The sequence below is a fragment of the Crotalus tigris genome, unplaced genomic scaffold, assembly GCF_016545835.1.
Source record: "Crotalus tigris isolate CLP2741 ecotype Arizona unplaced genomic scaffold, ASM1654583v1 scf7180000017550.10884619, whole genome shotgun sequence".
NCBI lineage: Eukaryota > Metazoa > Chordata > Lepidosauria > Squamata > Viperidae > Crotalus > Crotalus tigris.
Genome location: NW_024096468.1, coordinates 8,677,937 through 8,705,446, shown reverse-complemented (window position 1 = coordinate 8,705,446; position 27,510 = coordinate 8,677,937). Strand labels below are relative to the sequence as shown.

The 27,510-nt window shown below is 41.9% G+C and overlaps 1 protein-coding gene across 10 annotated transcripts in view; it reads left to right on the top strand.

Moving 5' to 3' along the window:
• Nucleotides 1-27,510, top strand: part of AUTS2 (activator of transcription and developmental regulator AUTS2) — a 675,541-nt gene that overhangs the window by 555,408 nt on the left and 92,623 nt on the right. For 9 of the 10 annotated variants that reach the window (XM_039342048.1, XM_039342066.1, XM_039342057.1 and 6 more), the window contains one exon: nucleotides 25,913-25,961. In XM_039342048.1, the coding sequence (XP_039197982.1) occupies nucleotides 25,913-25,961 (49 nt within the window). Of the gene's footprint in view, nucleotides 1-23,493; nucleotides 23,780-25,912; nucleotides 25,962-27,510 lie in introns of those variants that run through there. The other variant, XM_039342125.1, reaches the window with a different exon arrangement.

The following is a 27,510-nucleotide window of genomic DNA, read 5'->3' as shown; positions in this document are numbered from 1 at the left end:
ACATTACTTTCCCCATGTCCAAGCTAGTTTGCAAAAACTCTTGCTAGAGCAAATGAATACAGGTAGTCCTCGACTTACAACAGTTCGTTTAGGGACCATTCAAAGTTACAACAGCACTGAAAAAAGTGACATATGACTGTTTTTCAAAGTTGTGACCTTTGCAGCATCCCCGGAATTATGTGATCAAAATTCAGAAGCTTGGCAAGTGGTTCATATTTATGACCGTTGCTGTGTCCCAAGGGCCCCTTTTGTGACCTTCTGACAAGCAAAGTCAGGGGGGAAGCCAGACTCACTTAACAACCCAGTTACTAACTTATGAATTGCAGTGATTCACTTAACAACTATGGCAAGAAAGGTCATAAAATGGGGCAAATTTCACTTAACAAATATCTCACTTAACAACAGAAATTTGGGGCTCATTGTGGTTGTAAGTCAAGGACTGCCTGTACATAGAGAAGGCTTTTAATGTGAGGCTGAGAATTGCAGATAACCCTACAACAGCAGGCTACCCACTTCTACTGTAGATGCAGAAAACAGGGCAACTGTTCAGATCAAGTGTCTACAGAGATTCTCAATCATCCAGGTTAGGGTTGTCCCAAAGATGCTTTTTCAGGAGGCAACTGGACTTTCTTGTTTTTCTTTGAAGACGTTTCACTTCTCATCCAAGAATCTTCTTCAGCAGTGACTGTATGGTGGGGAATGGCAGGATTTATACTCCTTGCAGACAACTGGTCATTTGCATTCTTTTAGAGAGTCATTGAGGCCACCTGGAGGTTACTGTACCTGTGTCCTCAGGGTCACCTGAGTAGTGCAAATGTGTGTGGAGCCTTCTTGGCTGCAGGATATTTTCTGCCCTGTGTCCCTTCACTGTTGAAGAGAGGCACAGGCTGTTGGGGATGAGTCTGTGTTGTCTGCATCTCAAACTGAAGATGGTTCCTGTAGTCTCCAATGTTTTCTGGAAATCCGTTCATATTTTCGAAGAGTGTTCATCCCAACGGGCATAGCTAGATGTCTATGGAGAGTCTCAGTCATCTAGATCATGGTTGTCCCAAAGGTGCTTTTTCAGGAGAAAGCCAAGAAGGATCCCCACCCATTTGCACTATTCAGGTGATCCTGAGGACACAGATAAACCTCTGAATGGCCTCAACGACTCTCTAAAAGAATGCAAATGACCAGCTGTCTGCAAGGAATATAAATTCTTCCATTCTGCACCATCCAGTCAGAGCTGAAGAAGCTTCTTGGATGAGAAGTGAAACGTCTTCAAAGAAAAACAAGAAACTCCATACATTTTATATATTTTTTTAAAAAAACACAGTCAATAGTAGTTAATTAACAGTCAATAATAATTAATTTTTACACTTCCATAATTAGTATAGTGATTAATAGTATATTTCTTTGATCTTCTTTTCTCCCAATAGTATTCTCCTTCAACCTTAAACAAGTATAATTTTTAATATTTTCAATGCATAAATGATTAAATATGAACATTTTCTTCCATGTTTGTACCAACAATAATAGCGTCCATATGTGGCATTTTTTTTCTTATCAACTTGTGTTATTTTTTATAAAAATCAACTTATTGGTTCACCATATATCCTATTTTCATAAATCTTGTTTAAGCTTAATTTCTCCTTAATATTTGAACAATTCTTATCAGTCATAATTTTCTCAGTATTTAACATCTAAATATCCAAATTTTTCATTTTAATACATTTTATGAATCAAGACAACACGCTGTACACCAGGCACTAAGGATTGGTATTGTAAAAAAATCAAGAAAACATTTTTTTTTAAAAAAAAAAAAAAAGAAAGAAAGAAAAACAAGAAACTACAGTTGCCTCCTGAAAAAGCACTTTTGGGATGTTCTGATTAAGCATACATTTCATCAACACTTACCCGCAATTAACAACAAATGGAATCAGACCAGTACAGAGACTCTCATATTTGATAAAACAAATCAAAGCCCAGAGATCCACAATGGATTCTATCCAGAAGACTAATGCGATCTAGCTCTATGACTTTGTGGCTTAAGCAGGTACAACATTTTTCAGGTTACAGCCAGTCCAGAATTGAAAAATAATTTCATTTTGAATTACTGCTTCAGATTAGTCTCCATGTATTTGATATAAGTAATCCTCGACTTACGACCACAATTAAGCCCAAAATTTCTGTGCTAAGTGAGACAGTTGCTAAGTGAGTTTTACCCCATTTTACCACCTTTCTTGCCACCATTGTTAAGTGAATCGCTGCAGTTGTTAAGTTAGTAATATGATTGTTAAGTGAATTTGGCTTCCCCATTGACTTTGCTTGTCAGAAGGTCACCAAACGGGGTGACTTGACCCCAGGACACTGCAAGTATGGGTCAGTTGTCAAGCATCTGAATTTTGATCACATGGCCATGGGGATGCTGCAGTGGTTGTAAGTGTGAAAAAGAGTCATAAGTCACTTTTTTCAGTCATGAATGAAAGGTTGTAAGTTGAGCACTAATTTTCCTCTGGTTGGGCTAGGTTCAGGAAATAACAGATCTATATCAGATCCTGCTCATATCTCCTTTCCATGTATTAAGCTTTTGGGTGGATTTAGATTCTTTCCCAAAGCATTAATTTGTCCAATCTTATCATTTCATCTGAGAAAGATTCAATTCTAGTGACCTGATGTTTGCAACATATACAGAATTCCTGCTGGAAGCAATTTGGTGGACCTACCCGTGGGTGGCAAAAGACTCCATCAAGTTCTCTGCCACAGCCGTAGAATTATGGAAGCTTGATAAGATCTGATCTCGCCTTTCTAAAATGTGCTGATGTCGTTTGTAACTTCCCCAAACCACAAGGCCAGTCAGATCCTGCTAGCTGCTGTACTGTTTGTCACCACAAGAAAACCAACCGCTATAATTTTGCAAAACCTCTGTCTGTGTGACTTTTGCATGTGAGGGGTTTTTTTTTCATCCCTTCACTAGGAGGACTTGCAGGCCTATAACTTCTCTCTCTCTCTCTCTCTCTCTCTCTCTCTCTCTCTCTCTCTCTCTCTCTCTCTCTCTCTCTCTCCCTCCCTCCCTCCCTCCCTCCCTCTCTCTCCCCCCCCCATTAAAATGAGAAATTATAGTAGTAACTTGTGGTGAGTTACTTAGAGGTGAAAAAAAGGTCCAAATCTATCATGTGATTGGTGATAGTTTTCTCAGTTTCAGTTTAGTAATATTAGGATCAACTGATTCTCTTCCTTCCATGCCCATTTTTGTACCATGAAACTTTCTCTGATAGCTTTGATAGTTTCACCCTAAAATTGTTAAGTATGTTGATCATTTTCTCAATAGGTGAATTGCTCAGGGACAAGCTTGGCAGCTATAAAGAAGATTAGAGAAGGGTGCAAATCTGGCTTGATTTCCAAAAGTTTGATCAATTGATTGGTTCTATTTAGTTATCAAAGTCCAGAACTGTAGATAGACATGTCAGATTGATTATGTGCCATCAAATCATTTTCAACTCCTAGCAACCACATCGTTTTTAACCATGGCAATCTGTCCCTAACTTGTCTTTCATATTTTCCAATGGTGCATCCACCACCATGGTAACTGAATCCATCCACCTTGCTGCTGCTTATCCTATTCTATTCATTCCTTCCACCTTTCTCATCACTGCAGCCTTCTCCAGAGAGCTGTCTCTTCCCATAATGTATTCAAAATAGGGTAATTTGGTCACCTGGCCATTTGTGCTTTCAGTGAGAACTCTGGGTTGATTTGTTCAATGATCCATTGGTTCTTGTGTTTGTTTTTCCCTGTCCAATCCAGCAAATGCTGCATAAGATTGTCAATGGAGAGCCAGTTTGGTGTAATGGTTAAGGCGTCAGCTTAGAAAGCAGGAAATGTGGGTTCTAGTTCCTCCTTAGGCATGAAAGACAGTTGGGTGACTTTGGGCCAATCACCAGGAGACTGTGAGTTCTAATCCTGCCTTAGGCGTAAAGATGGGTGACATTGGATCAATCACTAGGAGACTGAGTTCTAGTGTCGCTTTAGCCATGAAAGCCAGTTGGGTGACTTTGGGCCACTCTCCTTCAGCCCACCCACTTCACAGGGTTCTTGTTGTGGGGAAAATAGGAGGAGTAAGAAGTATTAGTATGTCCATCACCTTGAATTGCTTATAATTTTGTTCATTGTTCCGTTGCTCAGTCATGCCTGACCCTTTGCAACCCCATGGACTATAGCACACCAGGCCCTCCTGTCTCCACTATCAGAGGAATTGGCCCAAACCCATGCCCACTACAACAATGACACTATCTATCCATCTCATCTTCTATTGTCCTTTTGCCTTCAGTCTTTCCCAACATCAGGGTCTTTTCCAATGAATTCTCTCTTCCCATTTGAGGGCCAAAGTATTTGTGCTTCAGCTTCAGTATCTGTTCTTCCAAAGAAAAGTCAGGGCTGATTTCCTTTAGGAGATAAAATAATAAAGTTGGAATAAATAAATAAATACAAAAAATCTAATAAATAAATAAAAATAAAATTGACATCATATGATAAGACCACTTTGGGTCCCAGAGTGATCCAGAATAATGACACCAAAAGGACAATACTATACTCTTATTGTTACATTACACAAACGGCACCAGATGCCCTTAAGACCTGATGTCAAGTATGCAAGACACAAAGATGCTTTCAAAGTCCAGTTGCCTTTTGAAAAAGCACCTTTGGGACAACCATGACCTGGATGTCTGAGAAGTTATGCAAGTCATAGTACTGATGTAACACATGTTTTGTCATCTGCCTCACTTTTTCCCTTTGTGGATGCCACATTGGCCCACCCTCCTCTTTCCTTTTTTTAAAAAAAAACTGACTTAAAGTTACACTTTTAGATGTGCTAAGATACCTAAAAATGTAGCACGTTTTATTTCTTGAATTTTCTAACAGAAAACTGATGACACCCTGTGATGTATTTTGAGGACACAAAGCTAGGTAGCCTTGGGGGGGGGGGAGATAATCACAGAAATGGTTTTCAGTGATCCAAAAATCTCTTGCATATTCATTTATGGAAAGCCAGATACGTTGCAATTAATTGGTTTGCTTATAATACAATAAAAAGCAATGTTCTCTTGAATACCTCTAAAACATCTTGTAATTAGGCAACAACGAAAACTAGATACAGATCCTTGAAATGCTGCTTTGGGGGGAAAACGTAAACATGCTTGGACATTAAAATCTGCAAGTGATGCTAACATCATCATCATCACTTGCAGATTTAATGATGACGTTATCCATTCCTCCATTGTCCATTTTCTGGCATTATCCTGAAGGAAAAGGACTAAGGAAAAGGGGTTGGGTTGCTAGCTTATCTGTAGATGCTTACAGCTGATCTCATGGCGTTCAGTACATGCCCTTCTTAAGGCAGTTCAGCTCATGAAAGCTGAGTCAATCGCTATCTTCAACAGAAGCTCCAAAGACAAGTTGTCCCGCTTTTGTGCTTCCTTATACACACCCACACAGCCCTCCACACCTCCACACACACACACACACACACACACACACACACACACACACACACACACACGCTGACTTTGCACTAAATACATTTTTCAAGCCTGACTTTGTGCAAACACAATGTTGTGCTGGAAGCATTAAAAGGCAATTTAGTACTCAAAGGATTAAAAGCTCATGTTAAATTGAAGACTGCACTTGGCATAAACATTAAAAATTGACAGAACACCCTGCACATTAACTGCGCCGTGCTTCGTAATTAGCATTTAAAAGTAAAACATCATTTCCTTACTGTTTCCTACTTGCTCATTTATAATGCATTTATTAAAATGTGAATGCGGAGAGGAGGCATCGGTAAGTGGGGTGGGAGAGAGACTTGTGTTTTGGAGCCGGGAGTCGGCTTTGTGTGCTACACAAAGAAATGGAGATGAAGCTCTTAAAAGAAGGAACATTTGCAAAGAAAGAAATCACGGAATGAATCAGCACCCACCAAGGACTAAGTGGTGCAAGTTAAAAAAAAAATAATAATACTGTGAAGGCAATGCTAAATTCTGGTCTTAAGAATCTAGGAGGGCCACCTTCTTTAGGGGGTAAACTACAGGTAGTCCTCACAACCGCAAATGAGCCCAACACGTAGCTCTGTTACTAAGTGAGACATTTGTTAATGGCAATAGCAATAGAATACTGGTGGCGAACCTATGGCACGGGTGCCAGAGGTGGCACTCAGAGCCCTCTCTATGGGCACATGTGCCATCGTCCGAGACCTTCAGCTAGGTTTTATAAAACCTTTTCGCTTTAGGCCGCCGCCGCCATGTCCCCCCCCCAAAAGGTTCAATCAATCAGTCAATTTCAACTTCTCGCAGGCAAAAAAAAATCTTGCAAAGTTGGAATTGATTGATTGAACTTTTTAGTCCCACCCAGTCTGCTGTTACCACCGCAGCCACGCCCGGCCAATGGGCCAGGCCCACCCAATGGGCCACATCCACCCGGCACCCAACGATGCATAAGTGGGTTTTGGGTTGCAGTTTGGGCACTCGGTCTCTAAAAGGTTCGCCATCACTGAAATAGAACTTAGACTTACATACCACTTCACAGTGCTTTACAGCCCTCTCCAAGCGGTTTAAAGAGTCAGCCTATTGCCCCCAACAATCTGGGTCTTCATTTTACTGACCTCGGAAGGATTGAAGGCAGAGTCCACCTTGAGCCGCTCAGGATCAAACTCCTTGAGCAGGGGTGTCAAACTGCCGGCCTGTGGGCCGGATGCATCATGGCAAAACCGCACCCACCTCATTGCCAGCAATGGAAAAAAAAGTCGTGATACATCACAACATGTCACGTGACGTTGTGAGTTTGACACCCCTGTCCTGGAGTGAGCCTGCAGTACTGCATTCTAACCACTGCGCCACCACAGCTCAGTGGTGAGTCTTGTCCCATTTTACAACCTTTCTTGATACAGTTGTTAAGTGAATCACTGCAGCTGTTAAAGTAGTAATATGATTATGGAGTGAATCTGGCTTCCCCATCGACTTTGCTTATCAGATGTTCATAAAAGGTGATTACATGAACCCAGGATACTGCAAAAGTCATAAATATGAGTCAGTTGCCAAGCGTCTGAATTTTGATCATGTGACCATGGGGCTGCTGCAATGGTCATAAGGGTGAAAAATAGTCATAAGTCACTTTTTTCAGTGATGTTATAACTTCGAACGGTCACTAAACAAACTGCTGTAAGTCAAGGACTACCTGTAAAGGGATTGTTTAGTGTCAAGGGGGGGGGAGAGAGATGAAATCTGCAAGGAAATGTTGCAGTGCTTTCCCAGAATTCTCCTCCAGGAGCAAATAAAAATTGGGACCCAGTAATGAAGCCTGACCTTTTCTCCAAACACCGACATACAGGTAGTCCTCAATTTAGAACCATTTGCTTAGCAACCGTTCAAAGTTAGAATGGCACTGAAAAAAGTGACTTGCAACTGATACTCACACATGCAACCATTACAACATCCCCAACACTCATTTGATCAAAATTCAGATGCTTGGCAATTGACATGTATTTACCACAGTTGCAGCATCCCAGGGTCACGTGATCCCCATTTGCAACCTTCCCAGTCAGCTTCCAGCAAGCAAAGTCAATGGAGAAAGCTTTATTTGCTTAATGGCCGTATGATTTACCTAACTGCAGTGGTACAGTTGACAGCTGTGGCAAAAAAGTCATAAAATTGGGCATAGCTCACTTAACAACTGCTTTGCGTAACAGCAGAAATTCTGGTCCCGATCTCTGTGATCTATTTTATACTTATTTTACCTGCTCAGTATTGAACATTATATGTCTATAATTTGAAGATGCTTCTGACATGAATAAAGAACAAAGAACTTGATGCTTTTCCATCTCAGAAAACCTTGCAGTGTTTGACCTATTTTGTGTTTGTAAAGGGAAGGTGAACGAAGGAAAGATTGTCTATGAGTCAAATGTGCTTTGTCTACAAAAATTCTATGCTATTTGATAGGCAAGTTTGGTCTAGTGCAGGGATCTTCAAACTTGGCCCTTTTATGACTTGCATGCCTGGCTGAGGAATTCTGGGAGTTGAAGTCCACAAGTCATAAAAGGGCCAAGTTTGAAGACCCCTGGTCTAGCGGTTAAGGCACTAGGTTAGAAAGCAGGAGACTGTGAGTTCAACTCCCACCTTAGCCATGAAGGCCAGTCAGTGTCTCTTAGCGCAACAGGATTGTTGGGAAAATAGGAGGAGAAGATCTGTTGGATATGTTCACTGACTTGAGTTATTTGTAAAAAGGTGGGATATAAATGAATGAATGAATGAATGAATGAATGAATGAATGCTTGGCCTTCCAGTTTTACCAATGCTCATTATATCAATTGAATCCCCCAATCTGTCCCCTAATATTACAGAAATGGAGTACAATATATTTTATGTGAGGTGCTGCAAAAATCTCCCTTTTTCTTTCCAGCTTGGCAAAACAGGAAATCTCCAGTTTTGCAGTATTCATGCCAATCTAGTTTGCTCATGTTCTCTCTCTCCCTTTCTCATTACTGTGGTTATTTTTTTTTTTCTGCAGCCTTTGCAAAAACTGGGGAACAAAACAAAAACCCATGAAACCTTTTGTAATCCTTCTCTTTTATCCAGAACAGATGCAGTTTTAAGCTCAGGCCTGTAAACGGCAGGTTCAAAGAAACTAAAGCAAATTAGCATAAAACACTGGCATTCTCATTTAGGCAAATAGCAAGGCGGTTATTACACAAGCAGTTTTATGGGAGTTTTTGTGTATGGGGGCGTAGGGTGGTGAGAAATAGAAACAGAGATTAAAAAGACATGAGCAATTGTGGTTTCTCCATTCCCAGTTAGGGATTTTGTATACAGCTCAGAGTTGCTGGCACATATCTCATCTTTTAGCCTTCCAGTAGAACAATTATGGTGGTGCTGATGGGTGGATCCTGGTTTGGGATGGTTAGCCAGGATAGACTGCAGCCTAATTTCTAGCTTGGACCAAAAAATTATTATTGACAATCTAAGATAGAGCCTTGGTGCATCAGGTCTGTGACTGGCTTTCAAAGATTTTAATAAGACACAAATGAAATAGCTTGGTTGTTGTTTGGCATGGTGGATCTTTACCATTGTGGCTTGTGAACCATAAATCATAATGGTAGGTAGCTTGAGATGGTCAAGCTCTTGAATCTCCTTCCCACATTTGTTTGTTTGTTTATTTATTTATCTATTTATCATTAAACTTATTGACCTTCCGTCTTACCACAAGGTAACTCTGGGCAGTTTACAATATTAAAAAATATTACAAAACCTATTCACAATAGGAACTACATTGCTGAATTTCAGTTTCCTAGTATTTGTAAATGGGAATCACATTAAAAAAAGGTATCCATAAAAGGCTGAATTGTTTTCACATCAGGAAATCCTGATATATTGTGAAGCCCTTTAACAATTGTTCTAATCAGGAAATTATTCTTTCCCAAGACTTCTCTTCAGCAAGATTTATTGAGATGAAAGGGGCAGGGTTCCCAAAATGTTATCCAATGAATTATTTCCTCTTCCAATAGAACAGGGGTCCACTACCTGTGGGCAGGTGTGTTGGCCACTGGGCCACGTGAGTGGCTGGCCAGTGTGTGGGTACACTCCTCCCCCACCTTGAATGAGTGCTGCCTTGAGTTTCCCATGGGTACTAGCACCACTCTAAGCATTGCACAGGTGCTAGTGGCCCCATTGTGGTCTGGGGGTGTTAGTGGCCCTGTTTGTATCATGTGGACGCTAGCACTGCCCTGAGTGTCGTGCAGGCACTAGTGGCCCCGTTTGTGGCACATGGCCACTAGCGGCCCATTTGTATCATGCGGCGCTAGTGCCATCCTGAGTGTCATGCAGGCGCTAGTGGCCCCAGTTGTGGCACGTGCATTCTCATGGCCCTGGTGCTGGAGGATCACGCTGCTCCAAGGATGCCGCTGGTCCTACTGAAGCCGCCTTCTATGACCTGTTTTTCACCGGCGCAGCTTGGGCTGAAGCCACAAGAGGCCCCCGGAAGCCACTTCAGTACAGTGATTGACAGCCAAGGGGGTGGGCGGGACTAAGCCCGCAGAATGCCATCTGATTGGAGGAAGTTGCTTTCCTTGTGTGATGGTACCGAGAAGTACCAGTAATTGGGGGGCATCTTATGCAAGGGTGCGTCTTATAGATGGAAAAATACGGTACCCAATTCTAGCAACCGTTCCTTATATGTTTTAGCCTCCAGTCCCCTAATCATCTTTGTTGCTCTTCTCTGTACTCTTTCTAGAGTCTCAACATCTTTTTTACATCGTGGTGACCAAAACTGGATGCAGGATTCCAAGTGTGGCCTTACCAAGGCGTTATAAAATGATATTAACATTTCTCCTGATCTTGATTCTATCCCTCTGTTAATACAGCCTAGCACTGTGTTGGCTTTCTTGGCAGCTGCAGCACACTGCTGGCTCATATTTAAGTGATTGTCCACTAGGACTCCAAGATCCCTCTCACAGTTACTACTATTGAACAAGGTACCACCTATACTATACCTGTGCATTTGGTTTTTCTTGCCTGGAACCGTGTGTGTTTTGCATATCTCTAATGATAATCGTATTTTGATAGCTTGGAACAGCTGACCAAATCTATTTCCTTTCCAGATGCATGGGCTTCAGCTTCCAGTATTCTCAATTGGTATGGCCAAGAATAAGTATTCTGAAAGTTGAGGTTCATACATCTGGAACGCTGATCTTGAGAATACTACAACTCTGTTCCCCACCAAAACCATGTAGATGACGGGAAACAACCTTCTTGAACTAAGACCCATTGCTGAGTAAACATTGAATGAATGAATGAATGAATGAATGAATGCATGCCATTTGCATTGATGACTGTCGACATTTCCACAACAAACATTTCAAGGTAGGTAAAATGAGGCCAGTGTCTTTACCACATTCTGAAATAGGTGTCCAGGGAGCTGCTTAGCATGGTTCAGAGCCTTTGTCATTTATTTGCTCTGCTGGAGCTTTCAGAAGTCTATAAGGAATCCTCAACTTACAACAGTTCATTTAGTGACCGTTCAAAATTATGATCATTTTTCACAATTATAATGGTTGCAGCATCCCCAGGGTCATGTGATTTACATTCAAATACTTGACAAGTGGTTCATATTTATGGCATTGCAGTGTGCTGGGGGGGGTCATGTAACCCCCTTTTGCGACCTTCTGACAAGCAAAATTAGTGGGGAAGTCAGATTCACTTAACAACCATGTTACTAACTTAACAATTGCAGTGATTCACTTAACAAACATGGCAAGAAAATGGGCCAAAACTCACTTGATAAATTCCTCACTTAGCAACATAAATTTTGGGGCTCAATTGTGGTGATTAGTCGAGAACTACCTGTACTTGTAAGAAGCTTTCAAGCTTTCACCTATCTCTTGCTAAACTGAACATTGTTTTGGCTACACTATCTATTGAGATATTGACTGGACCATCTGGCCTAATGTTATGGGGTCGTGCTTAGTTTTTGAGTCCGAGAATCTACCTTCATAGACTAGTAGCCTCAGAAGGGACCATTTAGCCTGATGTAATGGCCTGTGAAAAAGTCCTTGAGGAGGAGGAGAAGGAGGAGGAGAAGGAGGAGCAGAAGGAGGAGGAGAAGGAGCAGCAGCAACAGACTAGGCCAGTGGTTCTCAACCTGTGGGTCGGGACCCCATTTGGGGTCGAACGACCATTTCATGGGGGTCGCCAAACAACACAGTCCGCCATTTTTTTCCCCTTTTCCTTAGCTGTGCTACTCCCTTTTATTCTATTGGCTTTTGAAAGCCAATAGAATAGACTCTCTTGAATAGAGTCTAATTCTATTGGCTTTCAAAAGCCAATAGGAATTGTCCAGGCTGTCTCTGCCCTGCTGAGCCCGCCAAAAGTCCCATTCTGCAAACGGTGCTGCACCAGTTGAGTAGTCCTCGACTTACAACCGGTTGAGTAGTCCTCGACTTACATCCGGTTGGAAGTCGCGGCATTAAAAAGGTTGAGAACCACTGGACTAGGCAGATAAGGGGCAGCTGAGCCCACACAAGCAATGGGGCATGGCAAATGTCTCAGAAGAGACCCCCCCTCATTTCTTGGATTGTAAAAGTCAAGGGGGATCATGTTCTTTCAGACCTGCAAGATTGTGTTACTGTAATCTTACAATATCGTATTCCTTCGCTTGCTCTCTAATCCATGTGCAAGTCTTTCTATCTCAGGGATGGCGAACCTTTTAGAGACTGAGTGCCCCAAAACCGCCCCACCCCTCCTGCCCACCCCCACCTGCTCCGCCCGTCCCTGCCTGCCCACAGGGCCACCCACTGCCTCCATGGCCCACTGCAGCAGATCACTCAGGTGGCCCTGCAGTGCCATGGTGGTCACGCCCTCCACCTATGCCCTGCACCATCATCTGTACACGACGGGGTGTGAGGGTGGAATCTTGTCCCTGCTGCCCTGCTGCCTTGGCTGTGCTGCTGTGTGCGGGCCACGCCCGGGGCCGACTCTCCTCCAGGGGGTCTGCTGGTGAGGAGGGGGCCATGGGGAGAGGCGGGTCTGGGGCGATGGCGTGCATGCCCACAGAGATGGTTCTGAGTGCTGCCTCTGGCATGGGTGCCATAGGTTCGCCACCACTGTTCTATCTTGTCTGGTGATGCTGAGCGTGTATTTTTCCACGGCTTTTTGCGCCACTCGTAGCTTTTGTATCAATTGTGAGGTTAGTGTCCATATTTCTCCGGCATACGTTAGAACAGGTCGCACACACTGATTGAAAACTTTTCTCTTCAGGTGGTTGTTCTTGAAAATTAGGCTTAGCTTGCCGAATGCCAACCAATCATATTTAACACACCATTATCTTTATATCATTATGTGATCACAATATCACCAAGAGAGTAAAAGAACTGAAATAGAAAAGGGCTGGTCACATAGCAAGAAGGACTGATGGCAAGTGGACCAAGGCAGTCATAGAATGGACCCCACTTGATGAAAAAACATCCACGAAAGAGACCTAAAACTAGATGGACCGACAACAAATATTGTGGGTCCAATTGGCAAAAGAAGGCCCAAGATCGTATTGGTTGGAAACATGCAGAAGAGGCCTTCGTCCTGCAGCGGATAGTAAATGGTTAGAATGATGAATCTTAAAATAAAGGTAGTGTTAGTACTAAAGTTGGTGCATCTTGTCTAGAGTACAAGAACAGAACTGCTTTACAGACCTGCAAAGGTCATAAATACAAGCATTGGACATAACATTACTTTTTCATCACCATTAACTGAAAATAGTTGCTAAACTAGGAAGTTGCTAAACAAGAGTACCTGTGTATTGTTTTCTTTGCCTTGTGGTGCCTCTGATCCACAATAATGTATATTTTCTTCCAATTAACATTTGTGTTGAGCAAATACTACAAAAAAGCAATTTGATGACTGTGTTACAATGGATTTACTGCCATGTTTGGCTGATGCTAGACATAGTTAACCATGCTAGAGAAAGAGGAACAGTAGACAATACAGGAAGTCTTCGACTTACGATCACAATTGAGCCCAAAATTTCTGTTGCTAAGTGAGACAGTCCTTAAGTGAATTTTGCCCCATTTTATGATCTTTCTTGTCACATTTGTTAAGCAAATCACTGCAGTTATTAATGTAGTAACATGGTTGTTAAGCAAATCTGGCTTCTCCATTGATTATATTTGTCCAAAAGGTGATCACATGCCCTGTCATAAATATGAACGTCATAAATATGAGTCAGTTGCCAAGCATCTGAATTTTGATCACATGACCGTGGAGATGCTGCTATGATCGTAAGTGTGAAAAATGGTCATAAGTCACATTTTTCAGTGCTGTTCTAAGTTTGAACAGTCACTAAATGAACTGTTGTAAGTCGAGGACTACTTGTATGATGTACAGTCACATCGGTGTTGATTTTTCATCAATCAAGCATTCTATCAAATCAAACTTGAGGCCAGCCTCATAATTTTGGCGAGCAAACTGCCCACAGAGGCAAAGAACACATGCCACAATCCTAAATGATTAAAAAAAAAATCCCATAAAAATTAGGAAACCGCAAATCTCCAGAATAATAACAGAAGGCAAAATTGGGGAGATTATTTTATCTTCATCCTCATCCTCCCCGCCTAACAGACAGAGATAAAGATATATAGCTAAGTACAAGGAGAAATGTAGAATGCCAAAGTGAATTTCTATTACAGCTGTTAGATAACCAACAAACTGCCAGAGAAGGCTTAAAGGCAAAGGCATATGAGGATTTCATAAATATTTTCCACAACAAAACACAATTGGTTTCATCGGGATATCATTGTGTTTCTCATTAGTTATCCTTCACTTGTTAGACAAGTTCTGAATTTCACAGAAATCCTACTGTGGATTTATTTGAGAGAGAGAGAGAGAGAGAGAGAGAGAGAGAGAGAGAGAGAGAGAGAGAGAGAGAGAGAGAGAGAGAGAGAGAGAGAGAGAGAGTTGAATTTCTTGACTAGTCCAACTGTCCATTGAATTGTACTTCCCTATATGCATGTTCACATTCTCACATGTTCACATTCTCACATCACAATCTCACATTTCTGACTTTCCTTTTCTTCTTAGAGCTGCAACAGAAGAGTTTCAAAGTGGATAACAAGTGTTTGATATTGAAAGAAATATTGAGAGTCAGTTTGGTCTAAGGTTAAGGCACCAGGCTAGAAAACGGGAGTCTGTGAGTTCTAGTTCCTCCTTAGGCCTGAAAGCTAGTTGGGTGATTTTGGGCCAATCACAAGGAGTCTGTGAGTTCTAATCCTGCCTTTGGCATGAAAGCCAGCTAGGTGACATTGGGCCAATCACCAGGAGACGGTGAGTTCTAGTTCCCATGTTAGCCATGAAACCTACCAGGGTGACTTGGGATCAGTCATTCTCTCTCAGCCCAAGTCACCTCACAGGGTTGTTGTTGCTGTGGGGAAAATAGGAGGAGGAAGGACATGTTCACTGCCTTGAATTATTTGTAAAAATAATAAAAGTGGGAAATAAAATTAAAATAGTAAATTAAGAAGGCTATAAGGTGGCTTTGACAGGATGCCATACAATTAAGTTATACCTGATAAATAACATCATCATCATCATCATCAGCAGCAGCAGCAACACATCATAATCCTCCTTTTCCTTCTTCTCTTTCTTCTCCTCAGTTCTCTCCTCCTTCCTCTCCCTTTCTCCCTCCCCTCTACCCCCCATTTTCTTCCCCCCCCTTCAGAAGAAGGCTTTTTACGTTCATTAAATGCAACCTTATCTCTGAAATGATAAGTGCACCTAATCTCATTTCCTGACAAGCAATTCTGACAGCACCTTCCTTTTGATTTCAAAGACATGGAGTAGATGTATATTAATCTGTCAGTCACTGCCCTAAGAAAGGATGGTGGGGGAGGGGTGTGTGTGAGGAGGAGTGTGCTGGCTATGGAGAGAAAGGAGCTGAATGTTTGTCAAAGTGGAAAGAATGAGGAAGGACCAGGAAAGCTGGCTGGTGAATATAGATTGGTGTGGTATTCCACCCAGAAAATGCTAAATATCAAATCCTGGAGTAAAAATGACTCTTATTCTAGAGATGATCACAAGGGAGTTATTAGACTAGAGGCTCATCAGCCTATTTCCATTAGAGCTGACAGCTGCACTGAAATTTCGTCCCCCCTTTTCTCTCTCTCTCTCTCTCTTTCTCTCTCTTTTTCCGCTGAGATGAAAACAAAGTCGATCTTGCAGGATTTTTCTACAAATACTCTTTGTAATTAATGCTGTTTACTTCAAGGGCTTTTCTCGAGCAATCTATTATTCTTACTTTCCAGAAATAGCTTTGCATTATGTTAATTTTGCTTTTGGTTACTATTTTGTGGGTCTGTGTTTGATGATATTAGACCTGGGATGAGTGGGGGAATATTTACTGGATACAGCAAGGATTTTTTTTTTTTTTTTTTTTTGAGAGGGGAATAGAATACAATATGTTTGACTTGGGGAGGATATTTATTAGATGTACCAATGAGTAATTTTTTACAGGGGCATATACAGTATGCTTGACTTGGATATTTTAACCGTATAACTGGCAAGGTGGAATATATTGTTAAAAGAAATCTTTAATGAAAACTAAATTCCGTGGGTCCGTATATAGGTAGTCCTCAACTTACAGCTATTTGTTTAGTGATCTTTTGATGTTTCAGTGGCAGTGACTGACAGCTGGTACTTGCACATATGATTGTTGCAAATCATCATGTGATCAAAATTTGGCACAACCAACATATATTTAGTTGCACTGTCTCAGGGTCCCTTGATCACCATTTAGGATCTTCCCAGCTGGGTTCTGACAAGCCAAATCAATGAGGAAAGCCAGATTTGCTTAATGACCACACAATTTATTTAACAGCTACCGTGATTCACTTAACAATGGTGGTAAAATAGATTGTAAAATCAGGTGTGAGTCACTTAACAACTGCCTTGCTTAGCAACAGAAATTCTGATCCCACTTGTGGTCACAAATTGAGGAATACCTGTATATTATACAGGATACTATAATAGTATAACCTATTGTATTCTGCGCTGATGACCCCACTCTTGAAATATTGTGTCCGATCCTGGACATCACATTTTAGAAGCAAGGAGGAGAATGTAAAACAAACTAAGAGGAAAGTTACCAATAGTAGTGCCACTTGTGTGAAATGGTATAGGCCAGTGATGGCGAACCTTTTAGAGACTGAGTGCCCAAACTGCAACTCAAAACCCACTTATGCATCGTCGAGTGCTGGGTGGGTGTGGCCCATTGGCTGGGCGTGGCCCATTGGCTGGGCGTGGCTGTGGTGGTAACAGCAGACTGGGTGGGACTAAAAAGTTCAACCAATTCCAACTTTGCAAGATCTTTTTTTTCCCGTGAGAAATTGAAATTAACTGATTGAACCTTTTTTTTTTTACATGGCGGCAGAGGCCTAAAGCAAAAAGCTTTTATAAAAACCAGCTGAAGGCCTAGGACTGGGGCGAAGGCGCGCGTGCCCACAGAGAGGGCTCTGAGTGCTGCCACCACTGGTATAGGCCCAGCATCTCGTACTTGAGCAGGGGGTTGAACTAGAACATGGGTGTCAAACTCACCACCTCACATGACGTGTTGTGGCGTATTGTGACTTTTTTTTCATTGCTGGAGCTGGGATGGGTGCAGCCTCCGTATGATGCAACCGGCCAGCGGGCCAACAGTTTGACACCCCTGAACTAGAAGATCTTCAAGGTCCCTTCAAACTCTGTTATGCTGTTATGCATAGCATGCAAAGGAGAAGACCAATAGGAAATACCATATTTTCCGGCATATAAGACGACTTGGCGTATAAGACGACCCCTGACTCCGGAGATGATTTGCATGCTTTAGAAAGTCGTCTTATCCGCCGGAAAATACGGTATATGGGATATGCCCATCCAACCAGATCCAATAGAAATGGCATGTTATACATCCCGTCAACTAAGGGCAGAGCCTTTTCTGCTGTGGTTACCCACTCTATGAAATATCCTTCTCTCTCCCCCCACAGAAGTGAGACTGGCATCCTTATTGACTTTCCGGAAATCCCTCAAAGCCTGGTTACGCCATTGGGCCTGGGGATCTCAAGGAATTGGTGAAATTCTGAGGTGGCTCCATTGTTGCTAACATCTCCTCTTAGCTTAATGTTTCTGCTCTTTTTAGCCTTGTATTTTTTTAGTTTTTAATGTTTTTTTTTAAAGATCAGAAATTAAGAAGATTGATAACAGAAGGTCAAGGATTATTCGATCTCTTGCTGGGTTAATCTTAGTCCACATGCTTCCAAACTGCAGTAATTAATAGAAGTTAACATGGATTTGTCAAGAACATAACTTATTAGGCTAATTAAGCATTTCTTTTTTATTAAAAGTTTTTAAAATTTTACAATAAAAACCCCTTCCCAAATCCCTCCCAACCCTCCCCAAAACCCTCCCCCATTCTTCCCAGAGCTGAATACAGGCTTAACTAGAACATAAAAGAAAAAAAAAAATTTAAACCCAAATAAACCTTAAACCAATATCATTACACTCAAGAAACAAATTATAACATACTTTAACTCCATTATATATAAAAAACAGAAAGGAAAATAAAAAAAAATAAAAAGAAATAAAGAATTAAAAAATAATAATGATTACACTTCTAAATAAATATCTTAAACTTTAAATATAAATTATTCAAAAGCTAGATGGTATTTTTTTATATCATACTTATATTGTATAAAATTTATCCATCTTTTCCACACCAAGAGACACTTCTCTTGCGATGGCTAATTAAGCATTTTTAAGGCTTTTGGGGTGGGGAATTCTGGGAGTAGAAGTCCACACATCTTGAAGTTGCTGAACTTGAGTAACTGTCTCCTTTCAACTTTGTCAATTTGTGGTTCTGTTACCAGGGTTCACAACTTAGGGCAGTGCAACTATTTCTTCAGGTCAATTCAAGGAAGAAGCTTTGGGTTACAAAAATCCGGGCGATCGCTAGATGACCTGCAGGGATCCAGAAAACCCTGGCTCCTTTCTGCCATCTAGCGGTCGTTTGCATTTTTGCAGCGCCACCTGGTCCAGTAATGTAATCCTAACCTGGCGGACCAGGTGGAAATCGGGACGCTTTGAGGTTCCAAAGTGACAAAACTAAGTATGAATGGAACTTCCATGTTCCAAAGGGCGCCGACGGCATCTGGCTGATGCCCTTAAGAAATCTAATGGTGGAGTACAGGAGTTGGAGCGGGTCTTTTATTTATTTTTTAACGATCCGCCGGTGGAAGCTTTTCCAGAGAGGGTCCCCTCTCGCGTCCCACTTCTCCCCCCCCTTTTTTTTTTCTTTTCAAAATTAACAATGAGAGCACTTCGGATTTTCCCCCGAGCTCTGAAGATGAATGGGGGGAGGTACCGGGCGGTGGAGCCAAGCGGCGACGGGGGCGGGCCGAGAGGAGGGGCAGGGCAGGGCAGGGCAAGGGAGGAAACGCCACTGGCTCACACGGTGGAAAGGCTGCCGAGGGAGACTGCGGAGCTGTCGGAGGGCTCGGGCAAAGGGGAGCTGTCGCTGGTGGCGTGGGACGGGGGCTTCGGGTTGCCGCCGGAGCGCTTTGGGTTTGGGCCACGGTCGACGCTGGCTCCGGATTATGGGATCGCCTGGCCGCTGGCGCGCCTTGGTGCCAATGGAATTCACTTGAATCGGGGCCGGTGGAAGGACGGCGAGACGGACGGGCGGGCGGCCGCTTTGTGTGAGACCCTGCGGAGCTGGAAGGGCTGATACTTCCCCTCCTCTTTCTTCGTCCCCTCTTTCCACGCCTGGCTTCCCTCCGGAGGCGGCGAGACAACCTCCCGGGAACGTAACCTTCTTGGGCGCCGGGAGCTTCTCCAGAGCGCACGGTGCCAAAGGATTCTTTTGCGCCCTGGGCGCACATGGTTCCCTTTGTCCTACTGGCTGGGATCTCTCGGCGCGGTCCCTGATTTCGATCCTCGCCCCTCCCCTTTATTAGCCGCCTCTCTCTTGCGCTCCTTTCCCCAGCCGTCACAGGACCCGCGATTAAGTCTCTCCTGCCGCCGTTTCTCCCGGAATGGCCGAGCGCGCTGGGATCCCTCCTGGGAAGGACTCGCCTTTGGACGGAATAGTTTGGTTTTGCTTTTGGGAATAAGTGCTTCTTACTGGACGGATAGGAGTTGGACAAGATTCCTTGACTCTTTTTCGGCTTCCCTTCCCAGACATGAACTTGTCGGCTGTCACTTGGGTTGTTTAACCAAACGCTGGACGATCAGGTAAATTCGCTTCTTGCGCTTTGCCCGGGGCAAAATGGAGCGACTCTCAATAACCTGGCTTTGTGCGTGGGCTACCTTTGTGTCTGTGGGTTTCTTGGCTGGAATTTTTTCCACTCTCCGTCTGATCATGGCAAGATTGGAGATACAGTTCCAGGGGCGGGAGTGGTGGTGGTCGGGGAAACATCCCAAACTATTGTATTGCTTTCCTTTCTTGTCTCCTTCATTTTTCTTTGCGGATGGCTCTCGGAGCTTCAAAAGGATAGGAGTTGGAAGAATCGGAATGGATAATTCCTTAAAGTCTTAGGACTTTATTCTCCCTTCCCGGGGCTGAAGCCTTTCCATTAAGATTGTTCCTAGTCCTTTTTAGTCAAGCAAGCAAGCAAGCAAGCAAACCACATTCTGGATATATCCTTGGAAATGCGGGGGTCTGCTTGGATTGCAGTGATCATTCCAGGTTCCTGGTGGACAGATTAATGGATAAACTCCTTGATTTATGTTTACCAATAATTAAGAGACCCAGGGACAGGCAGGTTTTGAGATCTTTTCTTTGGTTATGAAAATGAGGTTGGTAAAAATTTGGAGTTACCATTTTTGCTTGGTTGTCTGCTTCAGGTTAGCTGGTTTTACCGGATTGTAAAGCACTAATGTTCTTGTATTGCATAAGGTTGTGTTGTTGTCCAGCCCATCTGGGTATCAGAGTTGAATTCTGCATAGAGCTAAACCCTCTTTCTTTTGCCAAAGAAAGGCAGGATAATTAAGGGGGGGAAACCTTCTTGTATTTCCTTCTTAAACCTTTTTTGTTTGCAGCCAATGATCATTTTGCAAGCAGCACCATTTCATTGTGGCAAGAAGCTGAGAGACAAGTTTTCAATTGTGAAAATTATACATTTTATTTCATTTGACAAGCTTCAGTGTCTGAGAGGTTTTGAGACTCGTTTTTTAGTTTTTTAAAAAATCATTGGAAAACCTTGAAACTGAACTTTGAATGGTGCCCCTAGAATCCTGGGGCAGTCTCCAGCTTCTAGAATGATTTTAGTTCCTGCAAAGTTGCTTCGGGGTGTATGCTTAGATTAAGCCCAGATAGTCCTTTTGTGCTCTACATTCCATTAAGATAGGCAAACCATAGTGCAGTTAATGCTTCAGAAGTATTTATCTAATTTGATCTCGCTTGAAACAAAGTCATGAAGCTGTAATTTTCCGATTTGGCCATTAGAACTGTTTATGGCAATAGAATATTGTGTATTATTGCTGGTTTTTAGAGTAAGAGGTTAATAAATTTTATATTTTGTGCTGAAGAAAGTTGGACTTTTTTCTCCATCTCCCCCCTTTTCCCCTTTTTTTGCACTCCTAATTTTTTTTCTTTTTCTGACTCCTAGTTTTTATTTTTCTTTATATTTTGCTTTTTGTTGAAATTAAAAACTTTTTTTAAAAAAGAAGAAGTGGTTTATCCTTACAACAACCCTGAGAGGTAGATCCTCATAGGAATAGGAACTGCCCCAAAGGTACCCATTGAGCTTGAATGACAATTCAAAGCTTGTTTTCAGTCCAGGTTTATATTCCACTGGTAGCCTCTGTGTTTATTTCTTACATTTCAGTCCCAACTTTTTAAGACTTCAAGGCAGCACACATACCCCTTGCAACCACTCTGTGAGATGGATTGGGCTGAGAGATATAATTGGCCCAAACAAATCCTGAGTGGCCAGAGCTGAGGGTAGAACTTGAACTGGAAATGCTGATCCAATAGTTCCCCAGACTTTCTCCTTGGCTGGAAATCCCTGTCCAATTCTTCCCACATATATATATGCATGTGGGTCATTTTTTTATTACCTGCCCTGTTGTGTTCCCATGTCTGATGACCTGAGGCAGGTGGAGAAGTGGCACCGACAGGCAGCATAATCAATTGGTATTTGCGAAGAAAGAGGGGGGCACTGTCTCTTTGCTCCTTTTCCATGAAATAAATCCTCCAAGGGTTCCCTAGATTGGAGGGGGGGGGGTGGAAAAGCAGCTGGGCTGCTTTTTCCATCTCTGTCTTCCCCAGTTCTGTGTTGATGGGGGTGAGAGGTTCCCTGCACCAGGCTAAAAAGCCACAGAGGGCTTACAGCAGCGCCTTGATGCAAAGCTGTCTCCCAGTCCTTAATTACGGCTTGGGTGATCTTCTCTTTCCCCCACACCTTCACTTAGACAAGAGGCGGCTTAGTGGGTTGGATCACGCTTGCTTTAAAAAAAAAGCCTTTCATGTCAAGACAGAGTTGATGTTTTTGCAAGTGCTTGGCCTCCGCATATGCCAAGAAAACAAAAGCGCCAACCTTTTCTGTCTGGACAGGAAATAGATACACTCTACACACAAATTCACACACACACACACACACACACACACACACACACACACACACAAACACACACACACACATTTTGCCTTTATAGCAGTACATTCCTTGATGGAAGAGAAGAACACACACACACACACACACACAAACATACACACAGTCCATTTGTTTCTGCCGAGTGGTTTGCTGACGTTTAACATTTGAAGCCAAGGCAGTCCGTAGCCTAGAAAACTGAAAGGGAGGCAGGGAGAGTTTTTGTTTGTGTGTGTGTGTGTGTGTGTGTGTGTGTGTGTGTGTGTGTGTGCAGGACAGATACAGTTCTTCCTTCTCCCCTTCCTTTGCTATTTGCACTGTTTCTCTCTCAGGTCCTTGGAGGTCATGAGAGTTTAATTTTGGTCAAAAATGATTGAGGCTCATTGTGGACAGTGTTCCCATTTTCCTTCCTGCCCTCCTTGTCCTGTCTCTGAGAGTGTTGCTCATCAGATTTTAATTCATATTTTACTCATACGTCTTTTACTCATATAATCATACACATTTTGTTCATTAGATTTTAACATCCAAGTTTGTGTGTGCAGATTTGCACGTGGGAATCTTCTATTCCCCCCCCCCGCCACCCACAGTGTGAAAAGTGAAAAGAGGTCAAGAGGAGATACACAGAATGTATCATTCCCTCCTCCAGAAAAATGAGCCCCCCTTTTAGCCATTCCAGGATTAGCCTTAAATCCTGCTGGAAATTACTCCATTCCCTCAGAACGGGACAGCACCTGGAACTCTGTCTCTGTGTGTGCTCTCTCTTAATCCAAGAGAATGATAAAAGTTTCCTTGTTCCTGCTAATAAACTCCCATTTCTGGCAGTGTTTTGTTCTGCAGTTCAGTCACATCTTTTCATGTAGGTTTTTGTTTAGTTTTTTGTTTTGTTTTTTTACAGTGGAAAACACCCTTGAGCAATTCTTGCCTTCAAATCCTGGATGGAAGTCAAGACAAATTCAATCCAGGAAAAAGATTGATCTTCACATTTCTTGTTTGACTGATGTTGGGAAAGTTTATTTGTAAAGAGGGTTTTGATATATCGAGAGTTAGGTCAGATTTAGTTTCTCATTTACGTCCGCTAGTTTTCTTATCCTTTTCTGTGCCCTACAAGCAACCATCTTCCTTGATAGCCAACAGATGCTAGAGTTCTGTATTTAATCCTGGACTAAATACACCTCAATTTTTTGCTTAGCCAACATCCCAAGGAATTTTTATACAGCATGATATTTTCCGAGAGCAGTCACCAGATTCTTTTAATTTTGGCTGCTTCTTTTCCTTTTCAATAATCGTACTTCTTACCAAATTGTGCCTGGCCAGGAAACCTGGCTTTTCTCTTTGTTCATACGTGACAGCTGAAGGAGGTTTGAGCTATATGCCTTTGGTATACAATATCTCAGTATGAAATTAATTCCGTTTTTCTTTTAAAAACAATGGGATTGTGTGTACATTTCCATGGCATGTGTAAAATTATGTTGTGGGAGAATGAATATATTTGGAGAGAGAGTGACAGAGAGAGACAGACAGAGAGAGAAATGTAGGCTGACAATTTCAGCTCAATTCTTCAGGCTACTATTTTGTGTTACATTTTGGATTGTATCTTGAGGTTGCAAAAGCCATGAGAAATCCATTGAAGTCAATGAAACAAGATGACTCAGGTAATTTTCTGGGACACCCCCCCTTCAATCTTTCCAGTTTGGTTTATATCCTGAATCTATTTCTGATTAAAGATACATTGGATCGGGCACAAATTGTTTTGTGTGTGTGTGTGTGTGTGTGTGTGTGTGTGTATGTAAATATATATATACATTGCTTACTGGTGTACACCGCTTAGAGAGTGCTTGCACTTAAAGCGGTATATAAGTCTCATAAATAAATAAATAAATAAATTTGTGTGCATGCAGGCATGTGTACTGTCATGGGCTTGCATGCAGTGTGTTAATCCATTTTTAATTCAGTTGTTTGAAGATAAGTTTGGGTGTAGCTTACTTGCTTCTCTGAAGTTCTGATTGGTTTTCTATACATTCCCCCCCCCTTAAATGTAAGGTAAGTGACAAATCTCGGCTGCAGCTATAGTTATGATTTTTGAAATTCCATAATAAAATTCAGCAGAGAGTTGAACTTGTCAAATCTACACCCACACAGTGTGCTACCTGGTATATTTCATTGCTTGTACTAGTACATAATTCTCATGGGTGAGGTAATAAATTTTTGACTGAAATTATTGGAATGGTTCATCGCATACAACCACAATCTACCTGGATCCATTTTGTAAGAGGCCAAGGAATGCAATTCTGTATGCTTTTACTTAATGGCCTGCAGTGGCCATTAAGAGCGAAGGAAATGCACTTAGAATTGTGCTTAAGAATTGTGCTTAAGAAACGTGAAGGGAAGAAATGCAACTGATAACTAGAAGGAAACACATTTGGGAACATGATGGCCAAATGTTTATTGTGATCATGTTGGTTTTTGGCATCCGAAGCAAACTCAAACCTCTGGTGTTTGCAGCCCTTCAGATATAGTCTGCTTCTTCTTTTTACAGCAAAATGCAAGATGTGATACAAGGTAGATGGTGGTATCTATCCAGCTTCTCTACATTTTAACAGATAAGGTTTAGCCTTTAAAAAAATCAGATGTGCTTTGTTGGCTGGCATACATTTGCTCACTTTAAAATGGGGCATTCTTGGATTAGGTTGTAGGTTTGAAATATTGCCCCAAGAGTTTTAGGAGAGAAGGTTTGTGAAGTCAGATTTGTGACATGTAGGAGAGGGTTCATAATTAAACTAATTAAGGAATATCTTGTAATAGCTGTATAAGTCCTGTTTTATTATTAATTTGGCTCCAAGGAAGAAAGGTATTTTAGATAGGTTTCTCAGAAATGAATGTAAATAATAAAATTTGAGACAGTGGACAACAGGGGAGGGGGGGGGCTGGTGTGCTGTGGTTCATGGGTTCTCGAAGAGTCAGACACAACTTAGCAACTGAACAACAACCAAATTGAAGGGAAAGGACTTGTATTTTGCTGAGCTGGGTGTGAAATTAAAATAGTGACTCTGATCTGTGACTTGGTATGTTCCAACCTTATATAATGGAAAAAAATGTTCATATGGATGTAATTTGTGGAGCCTGTGAATAATCAATTATTTTTATCATGATGTTTTAAGAAGAGACAGAGGAAGAATGTAGCTTGACAGAAACCTGCTGATCTGGATGTTTGTGAGATTGGGGTACTGACAAGTCAAAAATGGTTGAGTTGAATCTGAGCTGCGAAAAAATTTTCTGCAGTCTACTAAGCGAGGCTATTATGCACCCAGATAATGCAATATATATGTTTACACGGGGTCTGGTTGGAAAATAAACTACTATTACTGTCCTGCAGCTCCTTTAGAATTTGATGCCTAACCAGTGACCAACATCTATAAGGTGCTAATCATTTAAATATGGAAGAATGATAAAGAAAACCACACAAAAGCATTTCTACACAATTTCTTCCCCTCCTGAGTGGGAAATGAAAAACACAACATTGTTATATGTACAGATAATGGTATTCCAGCACAGCTAAATAGCACCATCTTCTGGGCAACAAAAATTTAAACATCGTCGATGTTCGTCTTTTGTTTCCCATCCCACATCGCTCTGCTTTCGGTCCTCCCCAGATCCTTTTCTGCCTATAACTTGAAAGAATAATATTTTTTGGTCTGTATATTCCATGAAGCAAATAACATTTGTTACTTGTTTTGCTCCATAATTGGTTTAAGGGTTTAACGTATTTTTATTTTTTATTATTTTAGGCTTCTGATGCCAGCTCAGAAAAGTTGTTCAACGCAGTCACAAACAAAGGTAAGTTTGCACACTTCCTTCTCCAGTCCTGTTTATTGTGCTCTTCTCTGTTACATCATATAATCTTCATAAATCCTCTCTTTGTCATTTGACATTTGCTTCATTTTTTTAGGCTGCTGTTTGTGTTATGAAACTCGGGGAAGAGAAACCATGCTTAAAAAGGGGGAAAAATCATTAAATATTATTCAGTGATATCTGATTTGCTAGGGGTAAATGAATTTAGGGACCCATTTTCTGAAATGTTTCAATGTAGCTGCTTTCCATCCGGTTGCTCGATGGGTACAGATTTAAGAAGAACTAATTTGTACGTTAGGCAGTTACTGTTGAATGCCCGTTTAGGGTTCATGCAGGGAGGATTATGCCTGGAATCCTGCCTGTGGGAGCTGCTTTTAAAAAGTCAATTAAAAAAAAAAACTGTAGGCGACAATCCCGGGTAATGTATGATTGGTTTCATTAATTCCTCCCAGACTGCCATAAATGTGGGTGTGTGGTTAATGGCCGTAACAAGAGGGTGTAGCTAGGTTTGCGGCAATACATTAACAGAAGTTATTTTGAATGTGCTACTGTGTAATGGGACTTTCTGTATGGGTCTCTAGTTGTATTTAGTAAGTATGGGTAGTCCTTGACTTACAACCATTCATTTAGTGATTGTTCAGAGTTACAACAGCACTAAAAAAAAGTGACTTACGACAGAGGTCCCCAACCTTTTGGCCACCAGGGATTGGTTCCATGGAGAGAGGTTTTTCCAGAGACCGGAGGGGGCGTGGTTTTGTGTGCTGCCTGCATCCCACGGATGGGGCTTTGTGTGTTGTGCGGACCGGTTGCTGGCATGCTGTGGCCCGGTACCGGTCCATAGACCGGGGTTGGGGACCCCTGACTTATGACCATCACAGCATCTCCGTGATCATGTGATGTAAATTTGGGCAGTTGGTAACCAGCTTGTATTTAAGATGGTTGCAGCATCCTGAAGTCATGTGTTTGTCATTTGTGATCTTCCCAGCTGGCTTCTGATAAGCAAAGTCAATGGGGGAAGCCAGATTCACTTAATGATTGGATGATTCATTTAACTGCAGTGATTTGTTTAACAATCGTGGCCCCAAAAAATTGTAAAATTGGGCACAACCACTTTGCTTAGCAACTGAAATTCTCGGTTGTGGTCGTAACTCGAGGACTACCTGGACTGAAACAGAAAGCTGAGAAGATCTTTATCGCTGATGGGCAATTTTAAAGATTTAGAATCGGGTTACTGCATCTTCATTTGATCTTTCTATCTCTTCTGCTTCACTGAGCTTCTCGTATTAAGTTGCTGTTTGGTTAAGCAGAGTATTTATAGAAAAACTTGGCATCTTAAGACGTCCAAAGATAGTTTCTAGGCAGGATTGATTAGTGACTGAAAGCTTGTCCTGAGAAGAATTCAGATTTACTATTTAGCCTCTCTAATTGGGGGGGAGGGAAGGTTGAGCCATGAACTTACTTTGAAGGCCTTCTCTGGCACTAGCGTTAAAGTCTAAGTGGGACTTAGGTTCTTGGCAGTATTTCACCAAAAATG